Source organism: Leptomonas pyrrhocoris (assembly GCF_001293395.1).
Source record: "Leptomonas pyrrhocoris isolate H10 chromosome Unknown, whole genome shotgun sequence".
NCBI classification, from domain to species: Eukaryota; Euglenozoa; class Kinetoplastea; order Trypanosomatida; family Trypanosomatidae; genus Leptomonas; species Leptomonas pyrrhocoris.
In genome coordinates this window covers 727,106-752,146 of record NW_015438368.1, presented here as the reverse complement: position 1 = coordinate 752,146, position 25,041 = coordinate 727,106, and the positions used below count along the sequence as shown (strand labels likewise).

At 57.7% G+C, this 25,041-nt stretch overlaps 9 protein-coding genes across 9 annotated transcripts; all 9 read right to left on the bottom strand.

Moving 5' to 3' along the window:
• Positions 1 to 1,833: 1,833 nt before the first annotated feature.
• Positions 1,834 to 2,310, bottom strand: ABB37_06025 (hypothetical protein; the record flags this gene model as incomplete). The annotated part of the gene is made up of 1 exon (XM_015804266.1): positions 1,834 to 2,310. One exon carries the CDS (start codon positions 2,308 to 2,310, stop codon positions 1,834 to 1,836), a length of 477 nt encoding a protein of 158 aa, XP_015657400.1.
• A 1,311-nt stretch (positions 2,311 to 3,621) lies between these two features.
• ABB37_06024 (unspecified product) lies at positions 3,622 to 5,334 on the bottom strand (the record flags this gene model as incomplete). Its single annotated transcript, XM_015804265.1, has 1 exon — positions 3,622 to 5,334. The coding sequence occupies one exon, from the start codon at positions 5,332 to 5,334 to the stop codon at positions 3,622 to 3,624; it is 1,713 nt and encodes a 570-aa protein (XP_015657399.1).
• A 1,368-nt stretch (positions 5,335 to 6,702) lies between these two features.
• Positions 6,703 to 6,939, bottom strand: ABB37_06023 (hypothetical protein; the record flags this gene model as incomplete). The annotated part of the gene is made up of 1 exon (XM_015804264.1): positions 6,703 to 6,939. One exon carries the CDS (start codon positions 6,937 to 6,939, stop codon positions 6,703 to 6,705), a length of 237 nt encoding a protein of 78 aa, XP_015657398.1.
• Positions 6,940 to 8,525: 1,586 nt separating this feature from the next.
• ABB37_06022 (hypothetical protein) lies at positions 8,526 to 8,762 on the bottom strand (the record flags this gene model as incomplete). The annotated part of the gene is made up of 1 exon (XM_015804263.1): positions 8,526 to 8,762. One exon carries the CDS (start codon positions 8,760 to 8,762, stop codon positions 8,526 to 8,528), a length of 237 nt encoding a protein of 78 aa, XP_015657397.1.
• Positions 8,763 to 9,383: 621 nt separating this feature from the next.
• On the bottom strand, positions 9,384 to 11,315 carry ABB37_06021 (hypothetical protein; the record flags this gene model as incomplete). The annotated part of the gene is made up of 1 exon (XM_015804262.1): positions 9,384 to 11,315. One exon carries the CDS (start codon positions 11,313 to 11,315, stop codon positions 9,384 to 9,386), a length of 1,932 nt encoding a protein of 643 aa, XP_015657396.1.
• Positions 11,316 to 12,492: 1,177 nt separating this feature from the next.
• ABB37_06020 (putative mitochondrial hypothetical protein) lies at positions 12,493 to 15,015 on the bottom strand (the record flags this gene model as incomplete). The annotated part of the gene is made up of 1 exon (XM_015804261.1): positions 12,493 to 15,015. The coding sequence occupies one exon, from the start codon at positions 15,013 to 15,015 to the stop codon at positions 12,493 to 12,495; it is 2,523 nt and encodes an 840-aa protein (XP_015657395.1).
• Positions 15,016 to 15,741: 726 nt separating this feature from the next.
• ABB37_06019 (hypothetical protein) lies at positions 15,742 to 16,977 on the bottom strand (the record flags this gene model as incomplete). The annotated part of the gene is made up of 1 exon (XM_015804260.1): positions 15,742 to 16,977. One exon carries the CDS (start codon positions 16,975 to 16,977, stop codon positions 15,742 to 15,744), a length of 1,236 nt encoding a protein of 411 aa, XP_015657394.1.
• A 957-nt stretch (positions 16,978 to 17,934) lies between these two features.
• On the bottom strand, positions 17,935 to 21,273 carry ABB37_06018 (putative mitochondrial hypothetical protein; the record flags this gene model as incomplete). Its single annotated transcript, XM_015804259.1, has 1 exon — positions 17,935 to 21,273. One exon carries the CDS (start codon positions 21,271 to 21,273, stop codon positions 17,935 to 17,937), a length of 3,339 nt encoding a protein of 1,112 aa, XP_015657393.1.
• Positions 21,274 to 22,145: 872 nt separating this feature from the next.
• On the bottom strand, positions 22,146 to 24,365 carry ABB37_06017 (hypothetical protein; the record flags this gene model as incomplete). Its single annotated transcript, XM_015804258.1, has 1 exon — positions 22,146 to 24,365. The coding sequence occupies one exon, from the start codon at positions 24,363 to 24,365 to the stop codon at positions 22,146 to 22,148; it is 2,220 nt and encodes a 739-aa protein (XP_015657392.1).
• Positions 24,366 to 25,041: the final 676 nt, after the last annotated feature.

The following is a 25,041-nucleotide window of genomic DNA, read 5'->3' as shown; positions in this document are numbered from 1 at the left end:
AACAGGCGGGTCGGGGTGACGGAGTACGCACACTCGCTCGCAGAGGAAAGCGGTGAAGCTGTGTCTTCGTTTGGTTAAGGCGGACCACTGCGCAGTCGGTGGAGCGTCGGTGGATGGGGAGCGGGGAGGAGAGGGCAGACACCAGGGGAGAGAGAGAGGAAAGTGAGCAGCCGTCGGGACACATTCCGTCATCGCGAGACAACCAGCGCAGGTTGCGCCGCGGCGGGCGTCGGCCGCTTCAAGGGAAAGAGGTCCGCCAGCGTCCGCCTACAAAGCGGCTCGCCTCAGCACAGCACCACGCAACACGACACGCACAGCACGCCGTCACGAATTCGGCGCGACACCGCATCGGTGCAGCAGCGCTCAATTCATGCGTTGGGGCACAGCTCGTACAGCACCGGCACCAGCTGCAGCGGGCGGCGCAGTACACGGAGCAGAGGGACGCCGCTCCCGCCCAGCGTGGAGTGCACAGGCACCAAGAAGAAAAACAAAGACGGCCCGCATGTCTTTCGCTGGGGGGCGTGGACAGGCAGGGAGACGCGTCGTGTGTGCGCACCCGAGCAACGCGCTCCTCCGTCGCACAGCAGCAACGCGGCTCGGAAGCGGCAGTACCAGACATCACCGCGGGCCGCCGCGTCGCACAGCATCCACAACGAGCACCAACCCGCGGCGGCACAGGGCAGCTTCGAAAAGAGAGAAAACAAGCACTTACGCGTGAGGCCGCAGCACACAGCTTTAAGGCGGCCACCGCAGCGGAGAAGGGGGGGGGGAGCAGAGCAGAGGAGGGCCACCACTACCGCGTCCCACCGCTAGGCAAGTGCACAACGCTCTCTCTACACCAACAGCACCACGCGCGCCGGGAACGCAGAGCAGCAACCAGAAGGCAGCAGTCCCGCAGCTCGCCGCTCACGCACACGCCCCTTCCGCTCCTGTTCCCGGCACGGGGAGCGGGGGGCGGTGCAGGAGAGCAGGCGGCAAAACCCATTCGGAAGGCGCAGGCGCGGCAGCGGAGAGAGGGAGAGGCGGACGGAAACGGGGTACGCGGGGAGCACCGAGGAAGGAGCGGAACGGCTGTGAAACGCAGGCGGAGCGCGGACCGCGGAAAAACACAGCAGCCAGGAGGAGCGCCTGCAGAGGGGAGAAGTAAGACGGAGTGGAGAAGCAGCGTGGGACACCGAGAGCCAGCGAGCGCAAAGGAAAGGACGCTCAGCACGTGCGCAGCAGCGGCGCTTCACGGCTCACGAGCAGAGGAGGGCAAAGGGAGGAGGAGCAGAGCGGCGTTGAAGTGCAGTGGTGGAGCACACAAGGAGAGGGGGCGAGCAGCTTCATCGCACAGAGGGGCGGCGCTCGCAGGCACACACGCCGCGCCGACCACGGCCCACGCACCGGTGCAGCAGCGATGGACGGCGCGTGGGGCGGCACCGAGCAGCGCACCCCAGCGCCGCCAGAGAGGGAGAGAGAAAGAGAGGCGCGCCCGGCGGAGACGCGTGAGGAGGCACGGTCGAGACATCATCTCCGTCGCCGGCGGCCGTGCACGTCGCGCATGCAGCCGGGGAAAGGGGGTCGACGCACAACGGGAGAAATCAGCACAGACGCAGTCAGGCGGCGCCAACTCACACAAACGGATATCCATACTGTACATCACGCACACACCACAGCGATGCCGGGAAGCGGCACTTCGGCAGCGCAGCCACAGCAGGCGGCCCTCGGAGCCAAGCGCGCAACGGGGAGGGCACAGCACGACGCGCCAACAGCTGCAGGCGGGCAGCGACAACACGCAGCGTCGGCACCACCGGCTCTCCGCGCAGAGGCACAGCGCGCACCGCCCGCCCGCTAGGAGCCCGCCTTGTCCATCGGACGGTACGGGTACCGGCTCGCACGCGCAGCGAACTCCTCGTTGCGGCGACGATCGGCCGCAAACTTGTCCGCGCGGTACGTCGGCGCCGCCCTCTCCAGTCGCTCCAGCATCCTCGCGTTCTCCTCCGCAACAACAGCCTGCCGCTGCTGCCGCGTGCGCTGCGAGTTCACCGCACGGTTGTGGTCACGCCACGGCTCACTCGTGTCCACGCCGCCCTTCGTGTTCATTATGTGCACCATCTTCTCCACAAGCTTCGCGTTGTCGCGGTCGATCTGCGCGGCGCGGGCAGGGTTCGTGCGCACAGCGCCGGGCTTGCGTGCGTAGGCGCAGCTCGCCGGCGTGTCGTTGTCGATGCGGCGGCGCTGGCTGGCCACGCGCTCCCGGTGCTGCACGTACGCCCGCTCGCGGTCGCGCTCCACACCCACCATCGTGCCGTTCATCTTGGGCTGCATCGGCGGCGACGGGGCTCGCGGTGGCGGCAAAAGGGCAGTGTGTCTCGGGGGAGAGAGGGAGAGCTGCGGGTCGGCTTTGGGGACTGTGTTAGGGGAATGGGCCAGCTGCTGGCGTCGTACGCGCCGCGACGTCATCCGGCGGCGGCAGAACAAAAAGAGAGAGGAAGAAGAAGGCGTGAGAGGAGGAGCGGCAGGTGGCGGAGAAGGGCAGGCAGCGCAGACGGCGAGGAGCAGCAGGCTCGGGAGCACACATCAGCACCACGGTCGCACAGCAAGAGAAGAGCACCAAACAAATTCGCCTGGCTCCGGTGGTCGCGCAGCGTCATCATGGTAACGCCTCAACGCGTGGAGTCAACGCTCACCGTTCGGGGAACGCAGCCGTCAAGATTGCGTAGTGACCTTCCTCTCGCAAGAGAGTACGAGTGGCACGCGGAGAAAAAAGCGGTAGCAACGGGGGAACATGAAGCCTCGTGGGCACCGGTTCCGACTTGACTCAATTCCAGGTTTTGGATTTGTCTCGAAAGAACAACACGAAGTTTATGAAATGAACTAAAAATTTTAAAGAACGAAAAAGACTGCTTAAAGAGGAAGCGCAAGTTTAAAGCTGCGTAAAACACGAGCAGTCCAAAATCTTACGCAAAGCGATCCCGTGCCGTCTGCTGTGTGTTTCTTTGCGTGTGTGTGGATCGCACAGGCACCGGGCTTCAAGATACATCACGGAACGAAGAACGAACGAAAAAAAGGTAATGAATGAAAGGAACAGAGAGGAACAGAGAGGAGTTGACCTCTCTTTTTTGGTTTTCCAAAAAAGAAAAACCTAAGAAACAACAATTCATAACTTGTTTTGGAGTATTACCTTCGTCGCTTTTGATGCGCGAATCGCAAATGAAAAGGGCAATTGGCAGAATAATTCGAAAGGAGGAGAACATCGAGTTTACGGTTCAGCAGCTGCATCAACACAAATTGAAGATGAAGAAGCATGCGCACATCACGCTACCTGACAGAACACTATGGCATGCTTCTCACGCGGGGAAAACAAGGGAAAGGACCGAATGAACGCGGTCAAGAAGGAGAAAGCAAAAATTGGAACTGTTAGTTTCACGAATAGAAAGGTCTCTCAGATATATAGCGTTTCCAGGAAAAAGTAGATTTAAAAAGAAGAGATGATACATCGAAGAGGAGCGAGGATAAACATCAGATTTATAATAATAGTGAAGAAAAACAAAGAAGACAAAAAAACAGCACAATACTCAGAAATCGCGGGCGTCGAGTCACCTGTATGTATACATTATGTATTGAGCCCCCCGGTCATCACATGGTGGCATTATCTGTAAGCTGCTTAAACTGTGCGTCCACGAGATCCGAAATGGGCGTGCGGCAGCCGTACATGTTCAACGCGAACGGCGTGCTTGCATTGAACAGCGCCTGCGACTGTGCGAATTTGCCTCGTAAGTGTAATATGAGACCAGTGATCACCGCCATACGGAACAAGATGATACACATCTCCTCCAGTCCAGTGGCAGCGAACAGACGCCAGTCCCGCATTGTGGCATCGTCAGGCACACCGCACATCTTCAAGAGGTACGCGCTACAGCCAGGGAAGGCGGCGTGCCTTTCAAAGTAGTTCCTTACATCCACATTCATGTACCACGGGAAACACCGATCCATCGGCGTCATCAGCACTATCGCCCGTTTGCTGTGCGTGTCGAACTCCATCGCCAGCTCCACGGTCGTAAGATTCCCCACATCGAGAAGAGGAATCGACGGTGCCGCGAAGTGCTTGGCACGTCGGAAGAAGTTCACTTGATCATCCGCGAAGCTCGGCGACGAGCCCAGACGGAGATACGCGGCTTTCGCGTCTCGTGGTGCGCGCGTGTTAGCGTGGCCGCGGCCGTTCCGCTGAGCCCAGGAAGCCGGACCTTCGTCAGATTCAGTGCATTCCTTGATACTGTTCCCCAAGAACGTAATGAATCCACTCATCAGGTTTCCAATGTAGATGTGCGAGTTCGCCTCCGCGGTTGACGCCAGCTGAGTTCGCACAGCCTCCAAGCACGTGAGCGACAGGTCGAACACCGCCTTGAAGGTAGCAGATGGCGCCGATGTGCCCGATGAGCGCATGAGGCGAAGGGCCGTCGTCACGTACGATACCACGTTGGACATCCAGAAGAACTGCACCGACTCCCAGAACAAACAAACCGCGTCGTCCTGTCCATCCTGCGAGGCCACGTCGTTGTTGACGGTCCCGTTCACAGCAGTTTTTTTAATGTTCATGTTCATCTTGTTTCTGGGAGGTAGTGACTGGGGCTGAGCACCGCTCTTGCCGTAGAGACCGAACATGTCCTCGCCCTGCGCGTCGCCCGCCGTGTTGTGTGCAGCAAAGTGTGTCTGCAGGAGGTGCAGCATCGTTTGCAGGCGCACAGCGGTGTAGGAGTTGTACATCATGCTCAGCTTCAGGGCCATATCGCAGCTGGCACCCTCCGAAGCGTCAGCCTTGTGGCTGTACATGCGAGCGATGTCGCTCAACATGCGCACGTAGTCCTGCAAGTCCACAAGGCGCCGGTCCACCGGGAACACCAGCGCCGGGGCTCGCGCAGCTTCCTCGGGCGTCACCGAGTCTGTTTCCTCGTCACCGGCGAGACTGGGGATCCTCTGCGCAGCCTGCCGCGGCGAGTCCGCGGAGACGCCGTCGATACGGCGGCTTCCCTCGTTCCCCTCCTGTACGGACGTACCGCGGGTGCGAGCGGCTGCTCTAGTTTGTGCCGAGGCACCGAAGGCCCTGTCGAACTCGCGCCGCTCACCGTCGTTATTAGGGGATTCCTCCTGATCGCTGCTTCGGTCGCCCTTCGGCACCGTCACCTCCATCAAGTCCGTCCAGAACGCGTGGCCGGGGTGGTTTTCGATGGCCTGGTTGAAGTAGATCTCGGCCACCGTGTAGCAGCCCTCCTGCACCTTCGCGCAGCCGTCGTAGAAGCGCGCAGGGTGGTTGTCGCCCGCGTCCTCAATTTTGCTTTGTGTGGAGCCCATTGGAAAGGGAGCAGAAGAAGAAAAAAGTGGGTGGTTAGCTGAAGAGGCGTGTTGGTGATACGGAGCACACGTGTACACTTACTCGCAAAGGAAAGCACTGAATCCGTTGCAGCGTCTTCGTTTAGTTACAAGGGATGACTGTACAGTCTGTGGAGCGTCATCAGGAGGAAGAGCGAGAAGGCGAGGACGGACAGCGGGAGAGAAGGATAGACGAAAGAGAGACAGGTCGCTGCAGGCACACACAGTTACAAGACGCGCAGGCAATAGGGAGTTAAAAGTCCACCAGCACTACGAAGAGTAAGGGTGAGCTCCGAAACTATCCAGTACAAACCGCTTTCGCAGCGAGCGGGAGCCCATTGAAAGCGCATTGAGTCAGAACGCTTCCGGCGTACTCTCTAGTTCGAAAAAAAAAAAAGAGAACAGCGGGACCCAAAGGGAATCCCCCGTCCCCTTGGACCGGGAAGCTACCGTCTCTGCCCAACAAGCCACGCTGAGCACATAGTTGAAGAAACGTTCCCGAGTCTTACCTTCTGCTCATGGCAACGGCATTTGTGCTGTTAGGCTTTCTTTTCTGGTGGCTGAAGAGCTTGCCCTGAATAGTTATATACGCTGTCAATGAAAGAAGGGAGAAAAGGAAGCGGGTATTGCGCTCGTGTCACGACTTGGAGGAGGGGTAGGTCAACGCGCTTTGTTAGAACGAAAGAAAGATAGATCTTCGGATTTAAGCACTCTGGTTTTTTTTCGTTACAACATAATTGATGCTTCCTTTGACGGAGAAGATGGCACCGGTGTATCTTGAAGATTTAAAAAACTACCAGAACAATTTAAAAAAAAAAACAATATTAACAGATCAACAAGCCTTCTTTGACTTCCACGTGACTCTTCCACGTATATTCTGTGTTCTTGTTGCGGCTTTCTGGGTACACACCGCAAGCGGCGGCGCAATCCGGATCGATGGCGGCTTCTGTACATTCTATTCTTGGTGTGCTTTGATCGTCCACACCATCCCGGCAGCACGTACGCCACTTGCACTCTCACGCGCACACACAGAAGAGGCCGTTCACGCTTCACACGACAGCTTTCAGAACAAAGAAGGTTTTTCGAAGCATATATAATACGAGCAATAGAGTACGAAAGAAAAATAACGCATCGCATCCATACGATTTATCCAGACAACGAAAAGAGAAAGCATTTTTTGTTTGTTTACAAACTCCTTCTGGCAACTATATATGCTGTGGTGGGAACGGGAAAAGGAGCGGCCGCGCACGGAGCACATCATTTCTTCTTCAGCGTCACTCACACAAATAATTTTATTCGCTGTTGAGGGACGTTAGCGACTCTCAGAGGGCTTCATATTCAAGTCGCTGCTCAGATGGGCTCCTCAGTAAACTTGCCGCCAGCAGGCTCGCTCTCCACCGCCGTCATCACAACGGAGCCGGGCAGGTGCAGCTCAGCGGGGCGCTTGTACGCCACAAACAGAGCCACGATCACGCCGGCAACGGTGATGCCCAGGCACACCCACACGAGCGGGAACTCCTCCTTGCTGGCAGAGACGAGCGACAGGCACGCCGCGAGGGCGACAAGCAGCAGCTGGTAGGCGGACATGATGGTGATAGGGACGGTGAGGGTGAAGTTAAACCGGTGAGAGGTTTGTGACGGAGACGACGCTAGAGGAAGCTGAAGGTAGTTAGAAGGCGGTTATAGATCTTTGTCGAGCGCACAAAACAGAACCTGAATGGGATGGGGCCACGACGGCAAGTGCAGAGAGAGATGAAGTTGAAGTGCAGGAGGAAGCCATGAAAGCGTTGACTGCAGTTGATGAAGGTGAAACATGGGGAAGCATACGAGAAAAGCGGCTGCATTTCTACAGCGAAACGAAATAAAGCAGCTCCCCAGACATGGAGAGTTGCACCACCAGATCGTCCTCCTCCAACACTCCTAGATGTTCTCTAGAACCGGGAATGAAAAGCGTTCTGGCATGACGAGGAACGACGGCATTTCTCCCGTTCATCACCCAACACTTAGACAGCGTAGAGGCGCATTCGAAGGCGCGTATCTCCTTTTTGTTGCTGTTGCCACAGATACCGTGTTCTTCGTTCATTACTCTTGCTTCTTGGAGTGTATATATATATATATATGAAAGAAACGAATTGGACTGCTTATGAGCTCAAACAGAAATAATTAAAAAGGAGAAAGGTATACAACAGAAGTTAGTCTTGAAGGTACTATTGAATCACCGTCACAGCAGGCCGTTATAACTGGAAAGAAGTACATCGCACAAACACACACGGACAAACATAGAACACACAAAAAAAGCCGTTCGATTCTTGCGAAACATGAAGCGCGTATTTGAAGGGATAAAAACAAAAAATCGAGCGATGTCATTGCTGGCTTGTGGCGCCTTACAACGCAGAACTACAGCAGCCACTCCTCTATTTTGTGGCCCAGACGAAACGAATGACAGAGCACAACGCATTTCTTTGCTATTTTTGTCTTCAAAATTTGAAAGAAAGAGACAGGAGAGGTGGAGTTTACGCGCGTCTGTGTGCGTGGGGGGAACCCAGCAGCGGTGAGGTCCTTTAAAAGATAGTACCAAGATGAACGAAAAGGTAGGAGTTCATCTGAATCAACTTACGAAAAAAAACTGAAAAAGAAATACTTCAGGTAAGAGAACGAGAAAGCTCAAGGTTGCAGCGTAGTCACCCTCTAAAGAGCCACAGACGCTTGACTTGGATCCGCATTGAGGCTTCTCTGCCGAGAAGCTTCCGGGGCGTTGTACAGAAATCCTCCAATGATCCGATGTGTGCTCACCGCACGCGAACAGATACATCGCATTCATTCGCGACCTCTCCCCGGCCGCCATACAAGACGAGGACCTCAACGAGAACCCTCAGTTGTTCTACTTGGGGTGGACGCTTCTTCATCAGGAAAAAAAACAGCAAAGAGAGAGACCATCAGGGCTGTCTGAAAAAGGAAGAAAAACAAAGAAGGCACGGAATACGACGATTGTGGGCATCGTACTGGAAGAGCGCAGGCCCGCGAGAAGACTAACCTGGTGTGTGCTATTTATCATCTACCCTCTTTACCATTCCCCTCTACTCTTCTCTCGTTTACAAAGAGCAGCAGAATAGCGAAAGATGAAGACAGCAGCGGCTACGTCTCCTTCCACATATATATATAGATATATACGCTTAGATGGGCTCCTCAGTAAACTTGCCGCCAGCAGGCTCGCTCTCCACCGCCGTCATCACAACGGAGCCGGGCAGGTGCAGCTCAGCGGGGCGCTTGTACGCCACAAACAGAGCCACGATCACGCCGGCAACGGTGATGCCCAGGCACACCCACACGAGCGGGAACTCCTCCTTGCTGGCAGAGACGAGCGACAGGCACGCCGCGAGGGCGACAAGCAGCAGCTGGTAGGCGGACATGATGGTGATAGGGACGGTGAGGGTGAAGAAGCGTGGAAAATATGGAAAGAGAAAAGAGTCGCTTTCAACTAATAAATAAACAATACGCGGTGTGGAAAGATGACGACGAGTCGTTTGGTGCTTTGAGAAGGCAAGGAGAAGCAGGTAAAGCTGGAAGTGCGCTCTTGGTTCTGGTGGCATCGATAACAAAAAGCGGGCAGGGAAGAGAGGCGATCGACGACAGCCGGGAGAGACAAGAGAGAGAAGCGGGAAAAGTAAAAAGAGGTGCACAAGTGATTCAAATGAAAGCGATGAACAACCACATTCAGCAGACCGTAAAGAGACACATATGCCGCCGGATGCTCACCGGAACGGAGCACTTGCGGTACGTCGATGCTGCCTCAACCGATGGAACAACAAAGAAAGAAACGAAGCAACACAGAGCCGCCAAAGCCACCTCCCTTTCTTTTCTGAATTGTCTACCGTGTCTCGGACCTGTTGAACTTTCATTTCTGGCGCTTTCATCAAAAATGTGAAAAGCAGAGTCCTTCAAGAGCTGCGACATACACGTACTAATAATAATAATATGAAGACAGTGCACAGAACATAGAACACTTTAGGGAGACGCAACGTACCCTCAAACTATCTCGTTTTTCGCTCCGGCGTCTTGTGCCTCCACTGTGAAGACCCCCGATTCTTGGCGGCGTGGCGAGTCTCACTTGGTAGCGAAGAAACAACCGCTTGCAGAAAAGCCTCGTCATCGGCAGAAAGGTGCGTTGTTTTGCCCGTGCTGTTCGCTCGTTGATCTACGCTTTTGCGGGGATTCACGCGAGTCGCGTGCAACCCTCCCCCCTGCAACTCACCACTGCCAATGTCCGGCGCTTTCTTTTCTGCCGTCTCAACCTGCGCAGGAGCGCCGCCCTTCTCCGGCAAGGTGTGTCGTGGATCGCCCTCCAGTGCTCGAATAAAGGCGGTAAAGAGCCCTTGCACGGTTGAAAAGCAACGTGCTTCTTCCTGTAGGCGCGAACCAGAAGTCGATGCACCGTTGCTCGCCACATCGTCCTCCCCAAACGTGGCAGGACTGCCGTTGCTGTCCTCTGCCGCCTCCGAAGCGGCATATTGTATTTTGTGCTTCGACAGAAACCGTAGGCTGTGATGACGGCGCTGCAGCTGCATGTGGAGCTGTATTTCAAGGAAGTGGAAGACTTCGCCAACGTAGCGGGCGTCGTGCGCCGCCTGTGCATCAGCGGTGGAGAGGCCTTGGCGCGTCACGCCCTTTCCATCCGATGCCGTGTGCTCACCCGGGGACACTTCAGCGGCACAGCGCATCTTGTAGAGGAACGCTTCCAGATGCAGAAGGTACCCCACCAAGATGCGCAGGCGCGACATCTCACTGAGCAGCAACCACAGCTGATCTTGCGTGGTGCGAGTCTTGTGCATTGGCGCGCCTTGGTTGGCCATTTTTGTCACCTCTGTGAAGGCTTTGGATGGCATGAAGATGTCCGTGTGGGGTCGCTCCGAGAAAATGCGCATCACGTCGCGGTCGGAGGAGCTAAAGTGAAACCAATGCGACGATCGCAGAGGCTGCACAACGACTTTGCCTTTATTTCCCGCCGCTCCTGCGAAGACGTCCGCAGACGGCACCACCGAGAAGTGAATGTGGGCTGGGAAGGCGAACAGCTGCCGCTTCACCTCCTCCAGAGGAACCTGGAACGCCGTGGAAGCAGCTCGCGAGTCGTCCACTGCAATAAAAGATTTCCTTCCCCCTTCTTGGCGAGTTCCGCGTGCAAGGGAGTCGAGGTCCTGAAGTATGTCACGGTGATAGCACTGCGCAGCCGTCCACAGCCGCTGTCGCAGGTCCTGCTGAATGCACGAGTGCTGGAGGACGGAAATGAGAAAGTGCGCCGCCTCCGCACGGTCCCACTGCTGACTCGTCACGTCCTCCAGCGTCAGTCGCGGACAGCCAGAGAAGGCGAAGGCTGAGTTGCGCTCTGGAACACGACGCTTCGGGTAGAGGTGCGGGCCGCCGCGCCACGCGTGCCGAACCGCGTGCTCTGCGATGCGGGAAAGCACAGAAACGGTGTAGAAGGCGAGCAGCGACGGTGTAGCGGCGTACGCATCGGACGTGGTGAACAGCGAATTCGATGATGCCGTCGCGGTCTTCTTTACCGGGGAGATCTCCCACAGGTACGTCCGAGTCATGGTGTGGCGCTCGATTTCGCGGGTGAGCTGCAGGAGCGAAGGCCAGCGAGGCGGCTTTGCCTGCATCGGCAGGGAAACAGAAGAGGCGGAAGACTGTGCGTCTGGTGCCCTCACCGCAGCAGTCCTGTGCGCCGTCATGGGTGGCTGCTTTGCGTCCTTGCCACGCAGCTCGTGTGTTCCTCCTTCCCTGGCCTCGGTTGCCAGTACAAAGTCGCCATTTGAAAGTCCACGAAGCCTCCACTCGTCCGCGGGTGTCGTTTGCCGGCCCAAGACGCGTGCGTAAGAAAATGGATAAGCGCCAAGACCCTTCACGATGGCGCGTCGAGCCGCTTCATACTCCTCCTGCAGAACGGCAGCTGCCGTCGGTGACATAACGCGAGAGGTGTCCTCGACATCTTCGCTCAGTAGCCTCGTTGCTTGGGTGTCGCCTTTCGATGCAGGAAGGGGAAATGGTGAAGGAGCCGCTCCTGCTCTGTCAAGGTAGTCCGCCACCCACGACTGCACGGGAGCGAAGCAGCGATGCAGTCTGCCCCGTCGCATGCAGTGAGCTGCCGATGAAACAAGCAAAGAAAGAGAGGTGTGGAGAAGTGTGCTTCCGGTTGTTCTTTTACTGTTTCTTGAAGCTTCGAATACGCAGTGAAAACGATCGATGGATCCTTCTCACACACCTCGGGCTTTCTTCACGCAGTAGCTAGCTGGAGTCCTCAACACCACCACTTCAACTGTGAGTGTAGTGCCTCAAAAGGAAAGAAAGATAAGTGAAGAAAACAACGAGACGACACAAGACGCTAGCGTGGTGCAGAGAGAAGGATACGCATGGCGCTTGCTACGTAACCGCTAGCACAGCACTCTCGCTTCCCGTGGACGCTGTATGCAACCACATTGCCTTCCAATACATCAAGCATGACAGTGTATCATCCTCCAACACTTGACGCTAGGCGGACGTCGGACAGCTTCCATCAACGCTCCCGTAGAGATCTCGACCTAGATAGCAGACAAGCTATAAAAAAAAAAAGGGCGAAAGCGAGGGTATTGAATTCCCTGGGAAGGCCTTCCTTTGATGTGTTCCATATACTCGATAGACCGCCTCCTGAAACGGCACTTCATAAAACAAAAAGAAAACGCAGTACTCTATGATACGTCAACACATCGCCGTTTTGTCGCCACACATTTTCGTTCCTCTTCAATGTCACAGACGCAGAGAGGGCAGACCTGCGATTCGCAATAACACGCCGCAAATATATATGAAGAAAATGGCGAACTCTATGTACAGACAATCCAGACTACCGAAAGAATCCTCTCTCAAGTTGAAGACAAACGACGTACAGCGGTGTTTCTTGCACCCGGTTAAGCACACAACAAACAGCAAAATGAAGCTTACCTTCGCCGCCGTGAGGAGGGGGGGGGGAGGGGAGAAGAAAGAGCTGTTTGTTGCCTTCGGAGAATGATGAGCGTTCGGACCATCTCTATCGTCACCGAATCACCTTCAACGGAGCTCTCTCTCTCTATGTGTATACGTTTGTTGTACTCTGTACGCTACAATAAAATCTTACTTACGAAGAAATCGCAGCGTCATGCGGGTGAGCTTCGCGACGGACTTCAACGTCGCCTCTGCGTTGGCGGCCGGTTTGCCGTTCACCTCCGCAATGAACCAGGTCGTCGGGTCCTTCTTGAACTGCGTCACAAAAGGATGTGTCCTGGCCGCGGCGGACTTGGCTGGTGGCAGACTCATCAGCCGCAGCGGCAGCTGTTGGGGTGCCTCCGCTGCGTCCGCAATGCGTCCAATCGGCAGCCCCCACGGCATATCGACGGAGGGGCGCTCCAGCACCATCTCCTCGTCCGTCAAGCGCAGCAGCCGTACCGTGTTGTCGAACACACACGCTGCCTCTTCCCCCTTCTTCCCATCTGTCGTCATCAGCGCGTCTTCACTCGGAAGGTTCGCTTTCGCTTTGCGTGGTCTTACAGGGACATCGTCATCGGCGAAGGTGGCAAGAATCTTCTGCACCGCCGTGTCGTTTACATCGATGGAGCCGCGGCGGGGAGCGGCGGCAGTCACCGCTGCAATCTCAGCGCCTGTCCCATCCATCAAGGTGTTCTTGCAGGGCCGCCCCCTCCGCGGCTTGGCCTTAACCTCCTCCCCTTCCGCGTTTGTCGAGCTCGGCAACTCGTTCGGGTCGGCGATGTCTTCAGCAGCAGGAGCAGTGTCTAGGTCGGCAGCCACCACCTTCTTACTGCTCACGTCTTGTTCATCCGCCACCACCACCGTCTTGCACGGACGTCCACGCTTGCGCTTCGTCTCTTCTTTCTCTGCCGCAGCAGCAGCCGCAGCCGCCACCGTAGGCGAGGGACGCGCCATCACCGCATCCACCAACGGCGTCTCCATGGCGACCGCCGCCTCGCCCCCGGTGCTGACGGTGGCAGCGGTGCGACGCTGCAGAAACTTTGCCACCGTCGCCTCCATCTGGGCATCGTCTTCCGCACGGCCGGCGCCGACGTGCCGCGTCCCCTTCGACACCTTCGGCCCTTCCTTGTCCTTCACCTTTCCGCCTTCGCCCTCAAACACTTCCACTGCTGCCTCTCCTTCCGTTGCGGGTGTCAGCGCGGCTGCTGGCCCACGCGACGCGGCCCGTCGATCCCTCTCAAACGTCGGCATCACCAGCAGCTCCAGCACCACCGTCTCGGCCGAACGCAGGAGCAGCTCCACCTGCGTCGTGTGCAGCGCCTCTACCCCGTTCACAGCGAGCAGGCGGAGATGTCTGCCGTAGTCCTTCACGAAATTCTTGGCGGCGTCGGAGAGGGTGCGAGTGGGCGGTGGGTGCCAGTAGAGCCGCTCGTCTACCGTGAAGCCCCAGTCCGCCGCCGTGCTCTGCCGTCGCAGCACAAGGGTGACGCGCTGCCCGGACGTACCCTCGCCGCCCTGCGGAGGCGCGACAAAGGCCACCTCCATCGGCAACGTCCGCGCCGCAGCTTTAAAGGCGGTGGACTGCAGGGAGAGCTGCACGTTTTTGCGCGCCGCCGTGGCAGCCTGCAGCGTCTCCACGACCTTCTGCGCGTAGGCCGCGTGGTTGCCCTGTCGCACCGGTGGAATCGGCTGCTCGTTAATTTTGGTGATGAGCGCACCTTGCGGGGCGGCCTGCAGGAGGTGGTGCAGCTGCTTTGCCTTTTCAAACACACGCAGGCTGACATCGATGTCGACGAGGCAGCCCTGCTCGTTCAACAGCAGCCCCCACGCGGTCTGCGGCGTAGGGCGGTGGAGGTCCACGACGACGGTGCCCCGCTGCTCATCCACGGAGAGCCGCTTCACCTGGGTGTAGGACATCACCGGTCCTTTCATGGTGGACTCCAGCACAAGCACCCAATCGCACAGTTGATAGAAGTACTGCAGAAACACAGGCACCAGACGCTCCGCCGCGGCGGTCGCAGCAGCCCCGTCGCCCTCGCTGCCGCCGGCTGCCGTCGCCTTCGTTATCGGCAGCGTCAGCACGATGTTGTTGTAGATCGCCATGAAGTCTTCTAAAAGAGTCTCCGTCACGACGAGGGCCGCCACGCTGCCTTCGGAGGCCTGCGTGTCTTTCTTCGTCAACTCTTCGCGGATGCGTCGGTGCAGCTGGAGAGCCACTAACTCCACCCGCAGCTTCACGCTGACGTAGGAGACAGCGTAGAGGCCTTCTGCGGCGGCCCCCAGCGGCACCTGCCGGGTCGACGCGTACGTATTGAACAGCCGCACGACACCAGCTTTATCCGTCGGCGGCACATCTTGCTGCATCGACGGAGGCAGCGATGCGTACAGGGCCTGGCGTACGACATCCATCAGCTCGCACAGGACCATGCGAGGCGTTAAGACGACTTGCGAGGCAGGGCTAGCGAGGTCGTTAAGGCGCGCCACCATCGTCCCGATGCGGCGGGCTACGATAACGGAGAACTCATCGCGACTGGCAGCAGCAGCGGCAGTGTTGGGAAGCGATGAGGTGTTCGACAGTGTCTGCGCAGCGTCCTTTCCGTAGATTATGTCAGCCGCCTCATGGCAGCTGTTGAGCCGGCTGAGTGCTGCCGCGAGCGAGTCTCCACTCATTGCTGTCTGTGGAAAAAAAAAGAGGAAGCTGGTGAAGAGATGTGCTTGTGTGTGCGCGTGTTTGGAGTGGAACCGAAGATGGATTTCCGACAGGATTCGTGAAGGTCCCGCTTCAGCTTCTATGTCGCAGAGTCAGACGTCACCTTGAAGCTGAGGCACGAAGGCGAATTTAGACGAGTAGAGAATAGAAGAGATACGTCTTCTAACGTTGAGAAGAAACGCATACATGAGGCATCAGGTACAACTAAAAAAAGAGAGCATCCCGATGCGCCTTCTTGCGCACTGCTCTGATTCGGTCCTTGGGATCGTATAGCAAAAAGAAACCCATAATAATAATAATCTCGGACACTAGCCTTCCATTATGTTCAACGCTATGGTTTGCGGCAGCAAACGCTGCTCCGCAGAGCACATCGATTTATGAGGAAACTTAAATGGGAGCAAAAATTGTATTGGATGTGCTTTCCACTCGACGACGGAGGATGCCGCACGTAGACGTCCGTGTACTGAAAGAAAGAAGCGGAAAAGTGAAAGAATACAGAAGAGAAAACACTATCGATTTCCTCTGTGAGGAAGACCGCAGAGATCGTAGCGCCGGTGAGGTGGCGTAGATTGAACAGGAGAGACGGGGGGAAATGATCGATTACGTGCACTTCTATAGCACAGCAACAAAGCACAAGGCTCCTTTGACAAAAGCAGCGACCGCACAAACTGTATACACGCGTTGGATTAGAAATCCATCTCTTCCGCGTCGACATCCTCCTCCTCGACCGCTTCTCCGGCGTTCGGCATCTCTGCTGCCTTCACATCCGCCTCCTCCGGCTCTCCGACGTCAGTCGACGTCGTTGCCTTTCGCGACCGGCGAGGTTTCGTCGCCTTCTTGGCGGCCTTTGGCGTCCTTCCCTGTCTCTTCTTCTTCATCGGTGCAGCTGTCTGCGTACTGTCGGCTTCCGCCTCGGCAACTGCTTTCTTGCCGCTCCGACGGCCGCGTCGCCGTGGCGCAGTCGGGGGCTCCTGCGCCGCTTCGCTGTCCGCCCTCTGCTCACGTCGAAACCAAATCTCATCGACGTCCTCTCGCCTGTCGCCAACCTCTACGCCCTCAGGCTTCACTGCAGCCGTCTCCTTTACGGCTGCCATTTGAAGGCGTGCGGCGGCCATCTCCGCCTTGGTGCGGCGGTGTCGCTTCGGCTTCGAGGGCGGCGGGGGTGCTCCACTCTGCATGGACTGCAGTGCCTCCATCACCTCCTCCGTCACGTGAGCAGCCTTGGCAGAGGCGAGATCGCCCACCGCACCCGCCGCCGCCTCTTCCTCAAACTCTGTTCCCTCCACTGCGTCTACCACCGCCTCCATCTCTTCATCCTCGTTGTGTGGCATGGTAGCACGACTGCCCTTGTTTTGAGCGTGCTTCAACACTCGGCGAATCCCAGCCCGTATGGGAGGACGATGCGTACGCCGCCGCCGCTTCTGCGTACGTACGATTTCCGCCTCACTTTTCGCCTTCTTCTCCTCCCCCTTGCCACCAGCCTGGTCCGCGTCAGCCGCCGCATCTGCCCCGCCCTCCACAGGTGCTGCCACCGCACACTGGAACACCACATCCCGCCCTCTTTCCATCAGCTCCTTCAGCCGCTCCTCCGTTGGGCTCACTTCACCGTTGACGCTCAGCACGCGGAGGGCCTCCTCGCTCACCGCCTTGCCTCCGCGACGCAGCACCCCCGACAGCACGGATGAGCCAGCGACAAGCGCAGGCGTAATGGACCGCACAAAGCACACATCGTTGAAGTCACCCAACACACCAAAGGCGCAGGCAATGCCATACGACTCTGCGGCGTTGGATCGGTGCAGGTGGAAGACGAGCGTCGCGCGGTATGCCAACGCACCCTTGTTTGCTGCGTTGAGGGGCAGCGACTCCATCAACGCCGCAGAGAGCACCTTTACTACATAGCGCGCCCGGCAGCAGGAAAACATTGGTGACGGCTTTACTGAAAAGTTCTTTATCTATCTATATATATATATATATATATGTTTGTTTGTTAATGCGCTGTTTGGGCATCGACTTAATGGTGCTGAAACCAATTCACATGCGCAAACGCATCGAATATAATGCTTCGGTATTACGGTATGGATCTAGGTGGACCGTGCGTAGCGTTGGAGTGTATTACTGTCTATGAGCTGTAGGGCCTCGAAAGCGGCGTGTTGATTCCGCTGCGGTGCCCACCCGAGCAACTTCCCTCGATAGCAAAAGAGATTTGACATTGAAGACGAGGACTCAGGAGAGGGGAAGAGAAGTGGGTTGGGGAGGAGGACGCTCTTCTGGTTCATCCAGCCCTCCGAGACATTGGGGGGAGGGGGAAGAGGGAGGGGAACCCGTCGACACGTACTCGGAGTGGAAACCGACATACAGCAAATAACGATGTGAGAGCGCATCACGACCCTTCATCCGCGATTTCGCGACTAGAAATGCTGCTGCTCCTCGTATTGTTTTTCACATTAGCCAACGAAGCATGCCTCGGTGGATAAGTGGAGCTAGCTTGTTTGGTCGCTGTTTGCTTAGTAATGGTAGTCGTAGTAGTAACTCGCATGCAAACCCCCATGTCGATAAATCGCACCCGCCCATCAATAAAAGCCGCCACAGAGAAGAAGAGAGCCACAAGCCGGCGGGAAGGGCAAAAGCACCCCTCATCGGGACACAGCAGCGCCGGCACCAACGGTTCGATGAAAGCGAAAAACACCAACAACTTGTGCGATGGTTTCCTTTACGTCTAACACAGCAATGGAGTAAGGGGCGAAGAAAACAGAGCTCATCAATTCTCCCTCATCGCCATTCTCCTTCAAAATAACAACAACGAAAAAACCCTGTTCCATTCAAGTGAAACGGTACCTCTATACGTGTAGCCTTCGCTCCAGCACTTCAAGCGCCGCGAGCTACTTCCGCAGCGCCTTCAAGACAAAGGTAAGTTTCGTAGAACCCTTGATGGCATCCAGCGCCTTGGTCTTGAGGGTCTTGCTCATCATCGAGAGGTCCTGGCCATTCAGTCCCTCCACGACCCACTTCACCTCGCCCTGTGCGCCGGCGCCGAGAGAGCGCAAAAACGGATGCTGCCGCTGCGCCGCAGGGATGGGCGGCAGTTTCGTCATGATAATGTCGTCGCCTGCAAACGCCACCTTGATGTTCCACGGGCTCGCCACGCTGGTCCGCTCCAACTCCAAGGTGGAACCGTCAAACTTGTCCAGCTTCACGTTGTTCTCGAAGGTAAGAGGGGCGGCGTGGACTAATTCGTTGAGGGACACACGCGTAGACGACGGCGAGACGTCGTCCTCTGGAATAGCAGTAGCGTCTGCCTTGCTGTCCAGTGAAGACGCAGGTATTTCTTGGGCAGTTTCTGCGCTTTCTTCGTTCTCGGCCTCCTCTTCTCCCTCCTTCGCTTTCGACTTACCACCTCGCTTATTCCTCTCCGCGTTCTTCTTGCCCACCTCCATCGCGACCTCCGCCGCCGTGGGAGGCAAATCGACGAGGGGGACATCCCCAGCCGTCTGTGCCACCGCCGCCGCTGCTGCCGTGTCATCGGCTCCGTCCTCGCCAGGGGCAGCGTCTTCTGAGTCCGTCACCTCCGCCGCGTCTGTCGCATCTTCTGCCTCCACAGAGGCGTCTTCCGCCGCTGCATCCTTCGGCTTTTCCGCGGTAGAGGTTTTCTTCTTGCGGCCCCGCGTCTTCTTTTCCTTTCCGCCTTGCTTCTTCTTCTCAGGCTCCGCCTTCTCCCCCTTCGCCTTCCTGCCCTTGCGTGGTTTCTTCGCCGGGGCATCTTCCTCGAGTGCCTTCAACGCCGCCTCCTCCTCGACCACCTTCGTTTCATCATCTGTCACACCGTCTTCTGCCAGCGCAGCATCGGCACTCTCCCCCATCACCGCATCGTCGCCCGTCTCGGCGTGGCCCTCGTCGCCGGACTCGCCCTCCTGCAGTAGATGATGCTCTTTCAACAGTGCGCGCTCCGCGGCGTGCTCGTCAGCCCCCGCCGCACCGGGCTCCTCCCCTTCCTCTTCCGTGTCGCCGAGCTCCCTCGTTGCGTCCGCCTCGTCGCCGCCGCCGTCGTCGAGGTCCTCCTCGCCTGAGGCACCAAACGTCGTCGTCGGCTTTGCCCAATCGAGTTCCTCGAAAGCCTCCCCGCCGTTGACGGCGCCCTTCTTTTCTTTCTTTGATAACTTCGCCGCCGGCTCCGTCGCGTTGGGGCTCGCTGCGTCGTCGGCGACGTCGTGCTGGAGGAGAAACTCGTCCGCGATCGCGGCGGCAACGTCATCGAGCTCCGCCTGCGCCGCCGATGGCACTGTGGTGGCGGCCGCCGCCTCCAGCGCCTCCTCCTCCGCCATGGGCTCAACTTCGGTGCTCTTTTCATCGGCCTTCACCTGTATTTCGTCGTCCGCAGCCGTGGCGGCTGCCTGCACCCCTACATCTTCGGCCTCGTCCAACTCCGCTATCGTCTCAGGCGGCCTCTCCTCCGCTCCGTCCTCCGCCGCCGCTGTCGCGTCCGCCGCTCCTTCCGGGACTTCGCCATCCGCGTCCGTCACCTGCAAGTTCAAGGTGAGAACCAACGCCCCGGACACCAGCGTCTTCATCTCCGCTGCCGTCAGCTTCGACAGATCCTTGCTGTTCATTCGCAGCACACGGACACGGCCGCGGGTGTCGAACAAAAAGTTCTTCGCCGCTGCCGAGAAGCGAATATTTGGGGAGAAGTCGGACAAGACGGCCGGGGTGCCTTTGGCGTACTTCAACTTCAAGCCCCACGGAATGGAGGCAGACGCGCGCTCGAGCATGAGCAGGCAGCGCTGTCCGACGCTGTTCTCGCCGCCCTGGTAGGACACCTCATAGAGCACCTCGTGGGGCGAGGTCAGGTCTGCCTGCTTCCGCTTCTCAATCGACAGGTGGAGGAGTTTCGTTGGCTGCGAGAGGCTCTTCCGCAGTTTCTGCAGCATGTCCGCCTGGCTCGCTGTCAGCTCATCATCGGTCAGGTGCACTGGCCGAATGCGGCGACGGTTCACTTCGTAGATGGCGAGCCCACCCGCCTCCTTCGACTGCTGCTGCACCGCGTCGTACAGACGCTCGCCCGCCTCGCTCGAGTTACGCAGTTCATTTTCGAGCCCCACGAGTAGACCCTTCGCGTTGAGCAGCAGTCCCCACCGCTGCCCTTCCGCAGCCCGCTCGAGGGTGGCCTGGCCGGTGAAGGGGTCGTAGTCCACCACCTTTGCAAAGCCCTGCGTGCTGGCAGCAGCCACGGCGGCCGGTGCAGAGATCGCGGCGTCACTGGCCGACACCGCCGATGCCACTGCTGCTGCAACGGCAGAGACCTCCTTCCACCGTTGCCGCTGCTGCTGTGTCTGCCCACCAGCGCCCCCGCCGTGTCCACTGGCCATCGATGCGGCGGCCTTCAACGCACGACGATCGGTGTCCACGGCCATCACCCACCGCAGCACCTTGTAGAAGGCCTCGTCAAGCATCCGCGCCGGGACCGCGTTCGCAGCGGGGCTGCGGGCGACATCGACCTGGGTGGGGTCGCTCTGCGGCTGGCGTCGCTGCATCTGCGACGGCGTGTCGATGCTGTGGTAGGTCGTCGCCACGTCCCGCAGGAGCTGGGCGATGTCGTGGATGTTGTTCTTGGTGGCCCGCAGCGCCTTGTGCTCGTCCTCGGTGCGCTTGCGGTCGATGGCCGGGTCGAGACTCCCCTCCACGCGCTGCTGCACCATTGAGATAAAGGATGTGAGGACCTCGTGGGAGGTGCCTTCGGTGAGGCAGTAGGCGAGGGCCACGGTGGTTTTCGCCGGCGCGCTGTGGTGCGCCAGGAAGGACTCCAGCTGCGGCATCACCGCATCGGCTTCGGCGTCGCTCGTCAAATACTTCAGTCCGTCCGCGTTCGAGGTGACAGCGGCCGAGGCGCAGATGTAGAAGAGGGCCGCCTCGAGTTCGTAGAGGAGCTCTTTCGGGGTGTAGGACGCATTCGCCTGCATCGGGGCACGCAGCTTTGTGAGGGTGATGCTCTGCAGACGACGCACCTCCCTCAGCAACGTGCGGTTGTACGCCGGGTTCGGCACGATGCGGCGGGCCTGCGCGTCGTAAATCATAAAGGGGGCGGTGAGGGCCTCCTTCATGGTAACGGCGTCGTGTTGGGGAGCTGCATCGGGAGCAGTGACAGAAACAGCTGTGGGTGCGGCGTCATTCTGCATGGAAGAACTGTCGGCCGCCGCCTGTTGGGAGCGACCTTTGCCACGTGCCATTCTATGAACACGTAAAGGAAACCGGAAAGTGCCTCAAAATTTTATTGAATACCTTTGGTGTGAAAAGATCTCTTTTGTGAAAATAAAAAGGAAGAAGTTTTATGTGGTTCGCTGAAAGGCGGAAAGCGGTGTCTTTTCTCGTTTCAATTTACACCAGAGAAAATCAGTGGGGAGCTCTATGGTTGGTACGTTCTATGTACGGTGAAGAAATCTTCTAGCTCTCTTGCTCTGCTTACAGAGTAAAAGGCGCAAATGAACGGAAACGAGATAAATACAAATGACTGTGAAGTGGCGATGCAAAGGCGCCAGCATCAATGAAGCCCTTCCATCAAGGGCCGACAACTCAGCCGCGTGCATACTTATGATTTCAGGCAAAGAACGACGGTATTCCCGTAATGAGCACGAGCGGTTTAAAAAAAAAAATAACACTGCTGATCATGCTCGACAGACAGGGGTAGAAGGTGCAGCGGCGGCGTTGCCTCCGCGGGTGCTCTTGATGGCCGAAACTCACATCACCGCACGCTCTATCCTTTCCTCTTCGCTTTACTCACCTCCGAAAGAAAAAACAACACAGGCAAATTATGAAAACGGAGCACCTCGCACGCGCAACACACAAGGGACGCTGCGGTCCACCACAGCACCTTCGAATACAGCTGCGTGTGCATGATACTCAACCACAACCCGAAGAATACCAATAATTACCTGTTTAATCGATCCGACTTAGAAGCGCGGTCTTCCACTGTCGCATTCATGCCACGTTAACATTTAAGCTGTTACTTACAACCTTGGGAAAAAAAGGAGAACAAAAAACACAAATCAACGGCATCAAATCACACACACATACACACACCTGCGTCGCTTCCTTTCTTCCTCTACTCCGCATCGGCAACGTGCGGCTCTGGCTCCTCGCCAATAATGTTGTCCTGCGCGAACCTCTTGTACACACGCCGTTCCGCCTCCTGCTTCTGGCGGGCGGCCCTGAAGTAATCCTCCTTGGGCCGGAACACCGTGTCCTTCAGTCGAAGATCCAGCAGAGGCAGCTCAGTGTACCCGAACTCCTCCGCCACCTTCTCCAGCGCCACCTTGGTCTCGTCGTACACGTCACGGGGGCCGATGGTGCTGTAGACGCGCATCGTCGCCTTATAGGCGCCGTAGGCGGCGTTCTGAATCGCGAAAAGCTTCTTATTGAGCGACTTGAGCTTCTCGCCAATGAAGAGGTAGCGGCCACCGGTTTTGTTCGGCAGCTCGTGGTAGTCCAGTCGATAGCGGACGGCTGCGTCGTTGCGGAGGCGTCCAAGAGCCCCACGCACCTCATTCGGGCGGAGGAGAAGAAGGATGTGCGTGTAGTTCACCGGAGTGGCGGCGGTGGTGGAGGACGTCTTCTCCGCGGCCGCCGCGCCTTTTTGCGTGGGGGTGTCTGCGGCGGTGCTTCCTGTAAAGTCGGCCACCGGCGGCGGTGAGACACTGCGCTTGCGCTGCCGCGTTGTCTTTTCTCGATGTACGTCCAGCGTACCGGCTTTTCCCCCAGCAGCAGCAGCGGTCGAGGAAGCGGATAGCGCCGCCGCGGGTGTCAGCACCTCGGCCACGAACTGTGGGTAGTTCACCAGATCGGGAATGATATCGTACTGCAGAAACACGCATCCCTTACGCGGGACAAGACCGTGGCAGGAGATGAGCACCGCCGCCGTCTTGCCTCCTTGGCCACCCGCCTGCACCACCGTGTCGAAGACGGCACACATCCGCTGACGGTCGGCGCTGGTGTGCATGCTTGTGAACGAACTCGCCCCCTCGTAGTCACTGAAGATCTGCACATACGATGGCAGCTCATCCAGGAAAGAGTAGAGGGTGTCGTAGAGGAAGGTCGCACACTCACGCGTGGCGACGTGCACGACAAGACCGCGGTGCGGCACCAAAGCCTTTAACAGGCTGAAGAGGAACTGGAAGCGCTGCGTGCCCTCGGCGACGGTGTAGTGCACCGTGACAGGACGGCGAGAGGAGGCCACAACGTTTGCCGCGGCGGAAACAGATTGGTCACCGTCTTCAGCACCAGCAGCAGCATCAGCAGCAGCCGAGACGAGGTCGCCGCCCGTGACACTTAATGTGGTGAGGAGATCCACTGCAGGGGCGGAGAGCCACGCCTGCTCTTGTGCCATCACCGCAATGTTCGACACGTGTCCGAGGCAGGCCCAGCGCTGCGCGTTGAGGGCTTGTGGAGTGGCAGACGAAGTCGGCTCCGATCCCGCCAGGACAGAAAGCAGAGAGCCGGATTGAGTAGCGGGGAGACACAACAGGACGGCGAAGCCACCGATCAGCTTCCAAATGGCGCTGCGACGGTTCACGGCGAGAAACCCAGCAGGAGAGGCAACAACGACCACCACGGATGCAGCAGTGCTGGCCGCAGAAGCCTCCGTCGACATGGCCACCGCTTTCGCCTTCTTCGCCCTCGCCGCAGCAGACTTCGACGTCTTGGAGCCACCGCCTTTGGGAGAAGGAAATGTTGGGTAGCGTGGCGCCTCTGAGTCGTCAAGACGGAGCACTGTCAGACCGTACCGGCCCTCCAGCTGCTGAGCGACTTCCGCGACCTTCGCGGCGTCCTCCGTCAGCACGAAGAGTGACGACATCTCAAAGGGGGGAGTAGGAAGAGACGCGTTAACGCTGAGGGAGGCGCTTTGTGCGCTGGCTGTACGTGCCGCCAGTTCCAGTGCAGACAGGGCAACTGTGTCCACCATCTCTGACAAAATCGACGCTCTCCCGCGAGTGACCGAGAGAGGCGCTGTTGTGCTGGCTTGGGAGCCGCTTTTCACTCCCTTTGGAGCCGCGAGGGCCTCCACCAGGAGCATCTGCGTGCGGGAGAGCTTGTACGTGGCGCCAGCGGAGAGACGGCTCTCTAAATACTCCATGACCGAAGGAGAGAGGGGAGGCGATGCGGTGGTATTTGCGAGGCCCTTGTCAGACCTCGAAGCCGTAGCTGAGGACGCCGACCGACGAGCCGCCAGCACGGGCACGACGTCCACCGCCCGCTTCGCCCTCGCCTTCTTGGCGCTGTCATCGCCGAGGTACGCCTTCAGGTGACGCAGACCGCGGGTGTCCATGTTTGTGTGTATTATCTTCCTCCAAGACGTAAGCTGGGACAGCACTCCTTCCAAATAAGAGCCCTCCGTGCGTCCAGATGTGAAGAGAAGCGGCGTGTTGCTACTGCGATTTGCTCCCTTGAGAATTGTGTTCCAGCGAAGAGCAACGGAAGAAGAATACACGTCGCCACCGATTATGCGCGGCATTCGATGAAGAAAGATTGCAGGAAACGAAAGCGGAAAGACGGAGAAGCGATATGGAAAGAAAAGAAAAACCGAAGCATAATACGTCCTTGCCTGAGTACAGCGTGGAGGCCGCGAATGCGGTGCAGTCACATAGCTCGGTGCGGCTAAGATGACCCGCTATAAGAGCAACAGATGGCAGAAGCTGCTGACACGCAACCGTCGCTCGTCAAACACTCACGACAAAGCGAGAAACAAAAAAAAAACAGGACGTGCACGCAGCAAGAGATGCCAACGTGCCAGAGGATAAGGGTCTCAAAAGACAACTCCCAGAAATGCAAAGCAACGCTGTAGGAAAGAGGAGGGCCTGACGTTGCGCCTACGAGTTCTTTTTGTTATTGTCTTTTCTCCTCCATTAAGTATCCCGAAAAGAACGAAACATAAAGCCGGCACGTGCAGCCCACAGTCGAAAAGTAATTAAGTGAGCACACCGTAAGAGTGGACTGGGTAGATT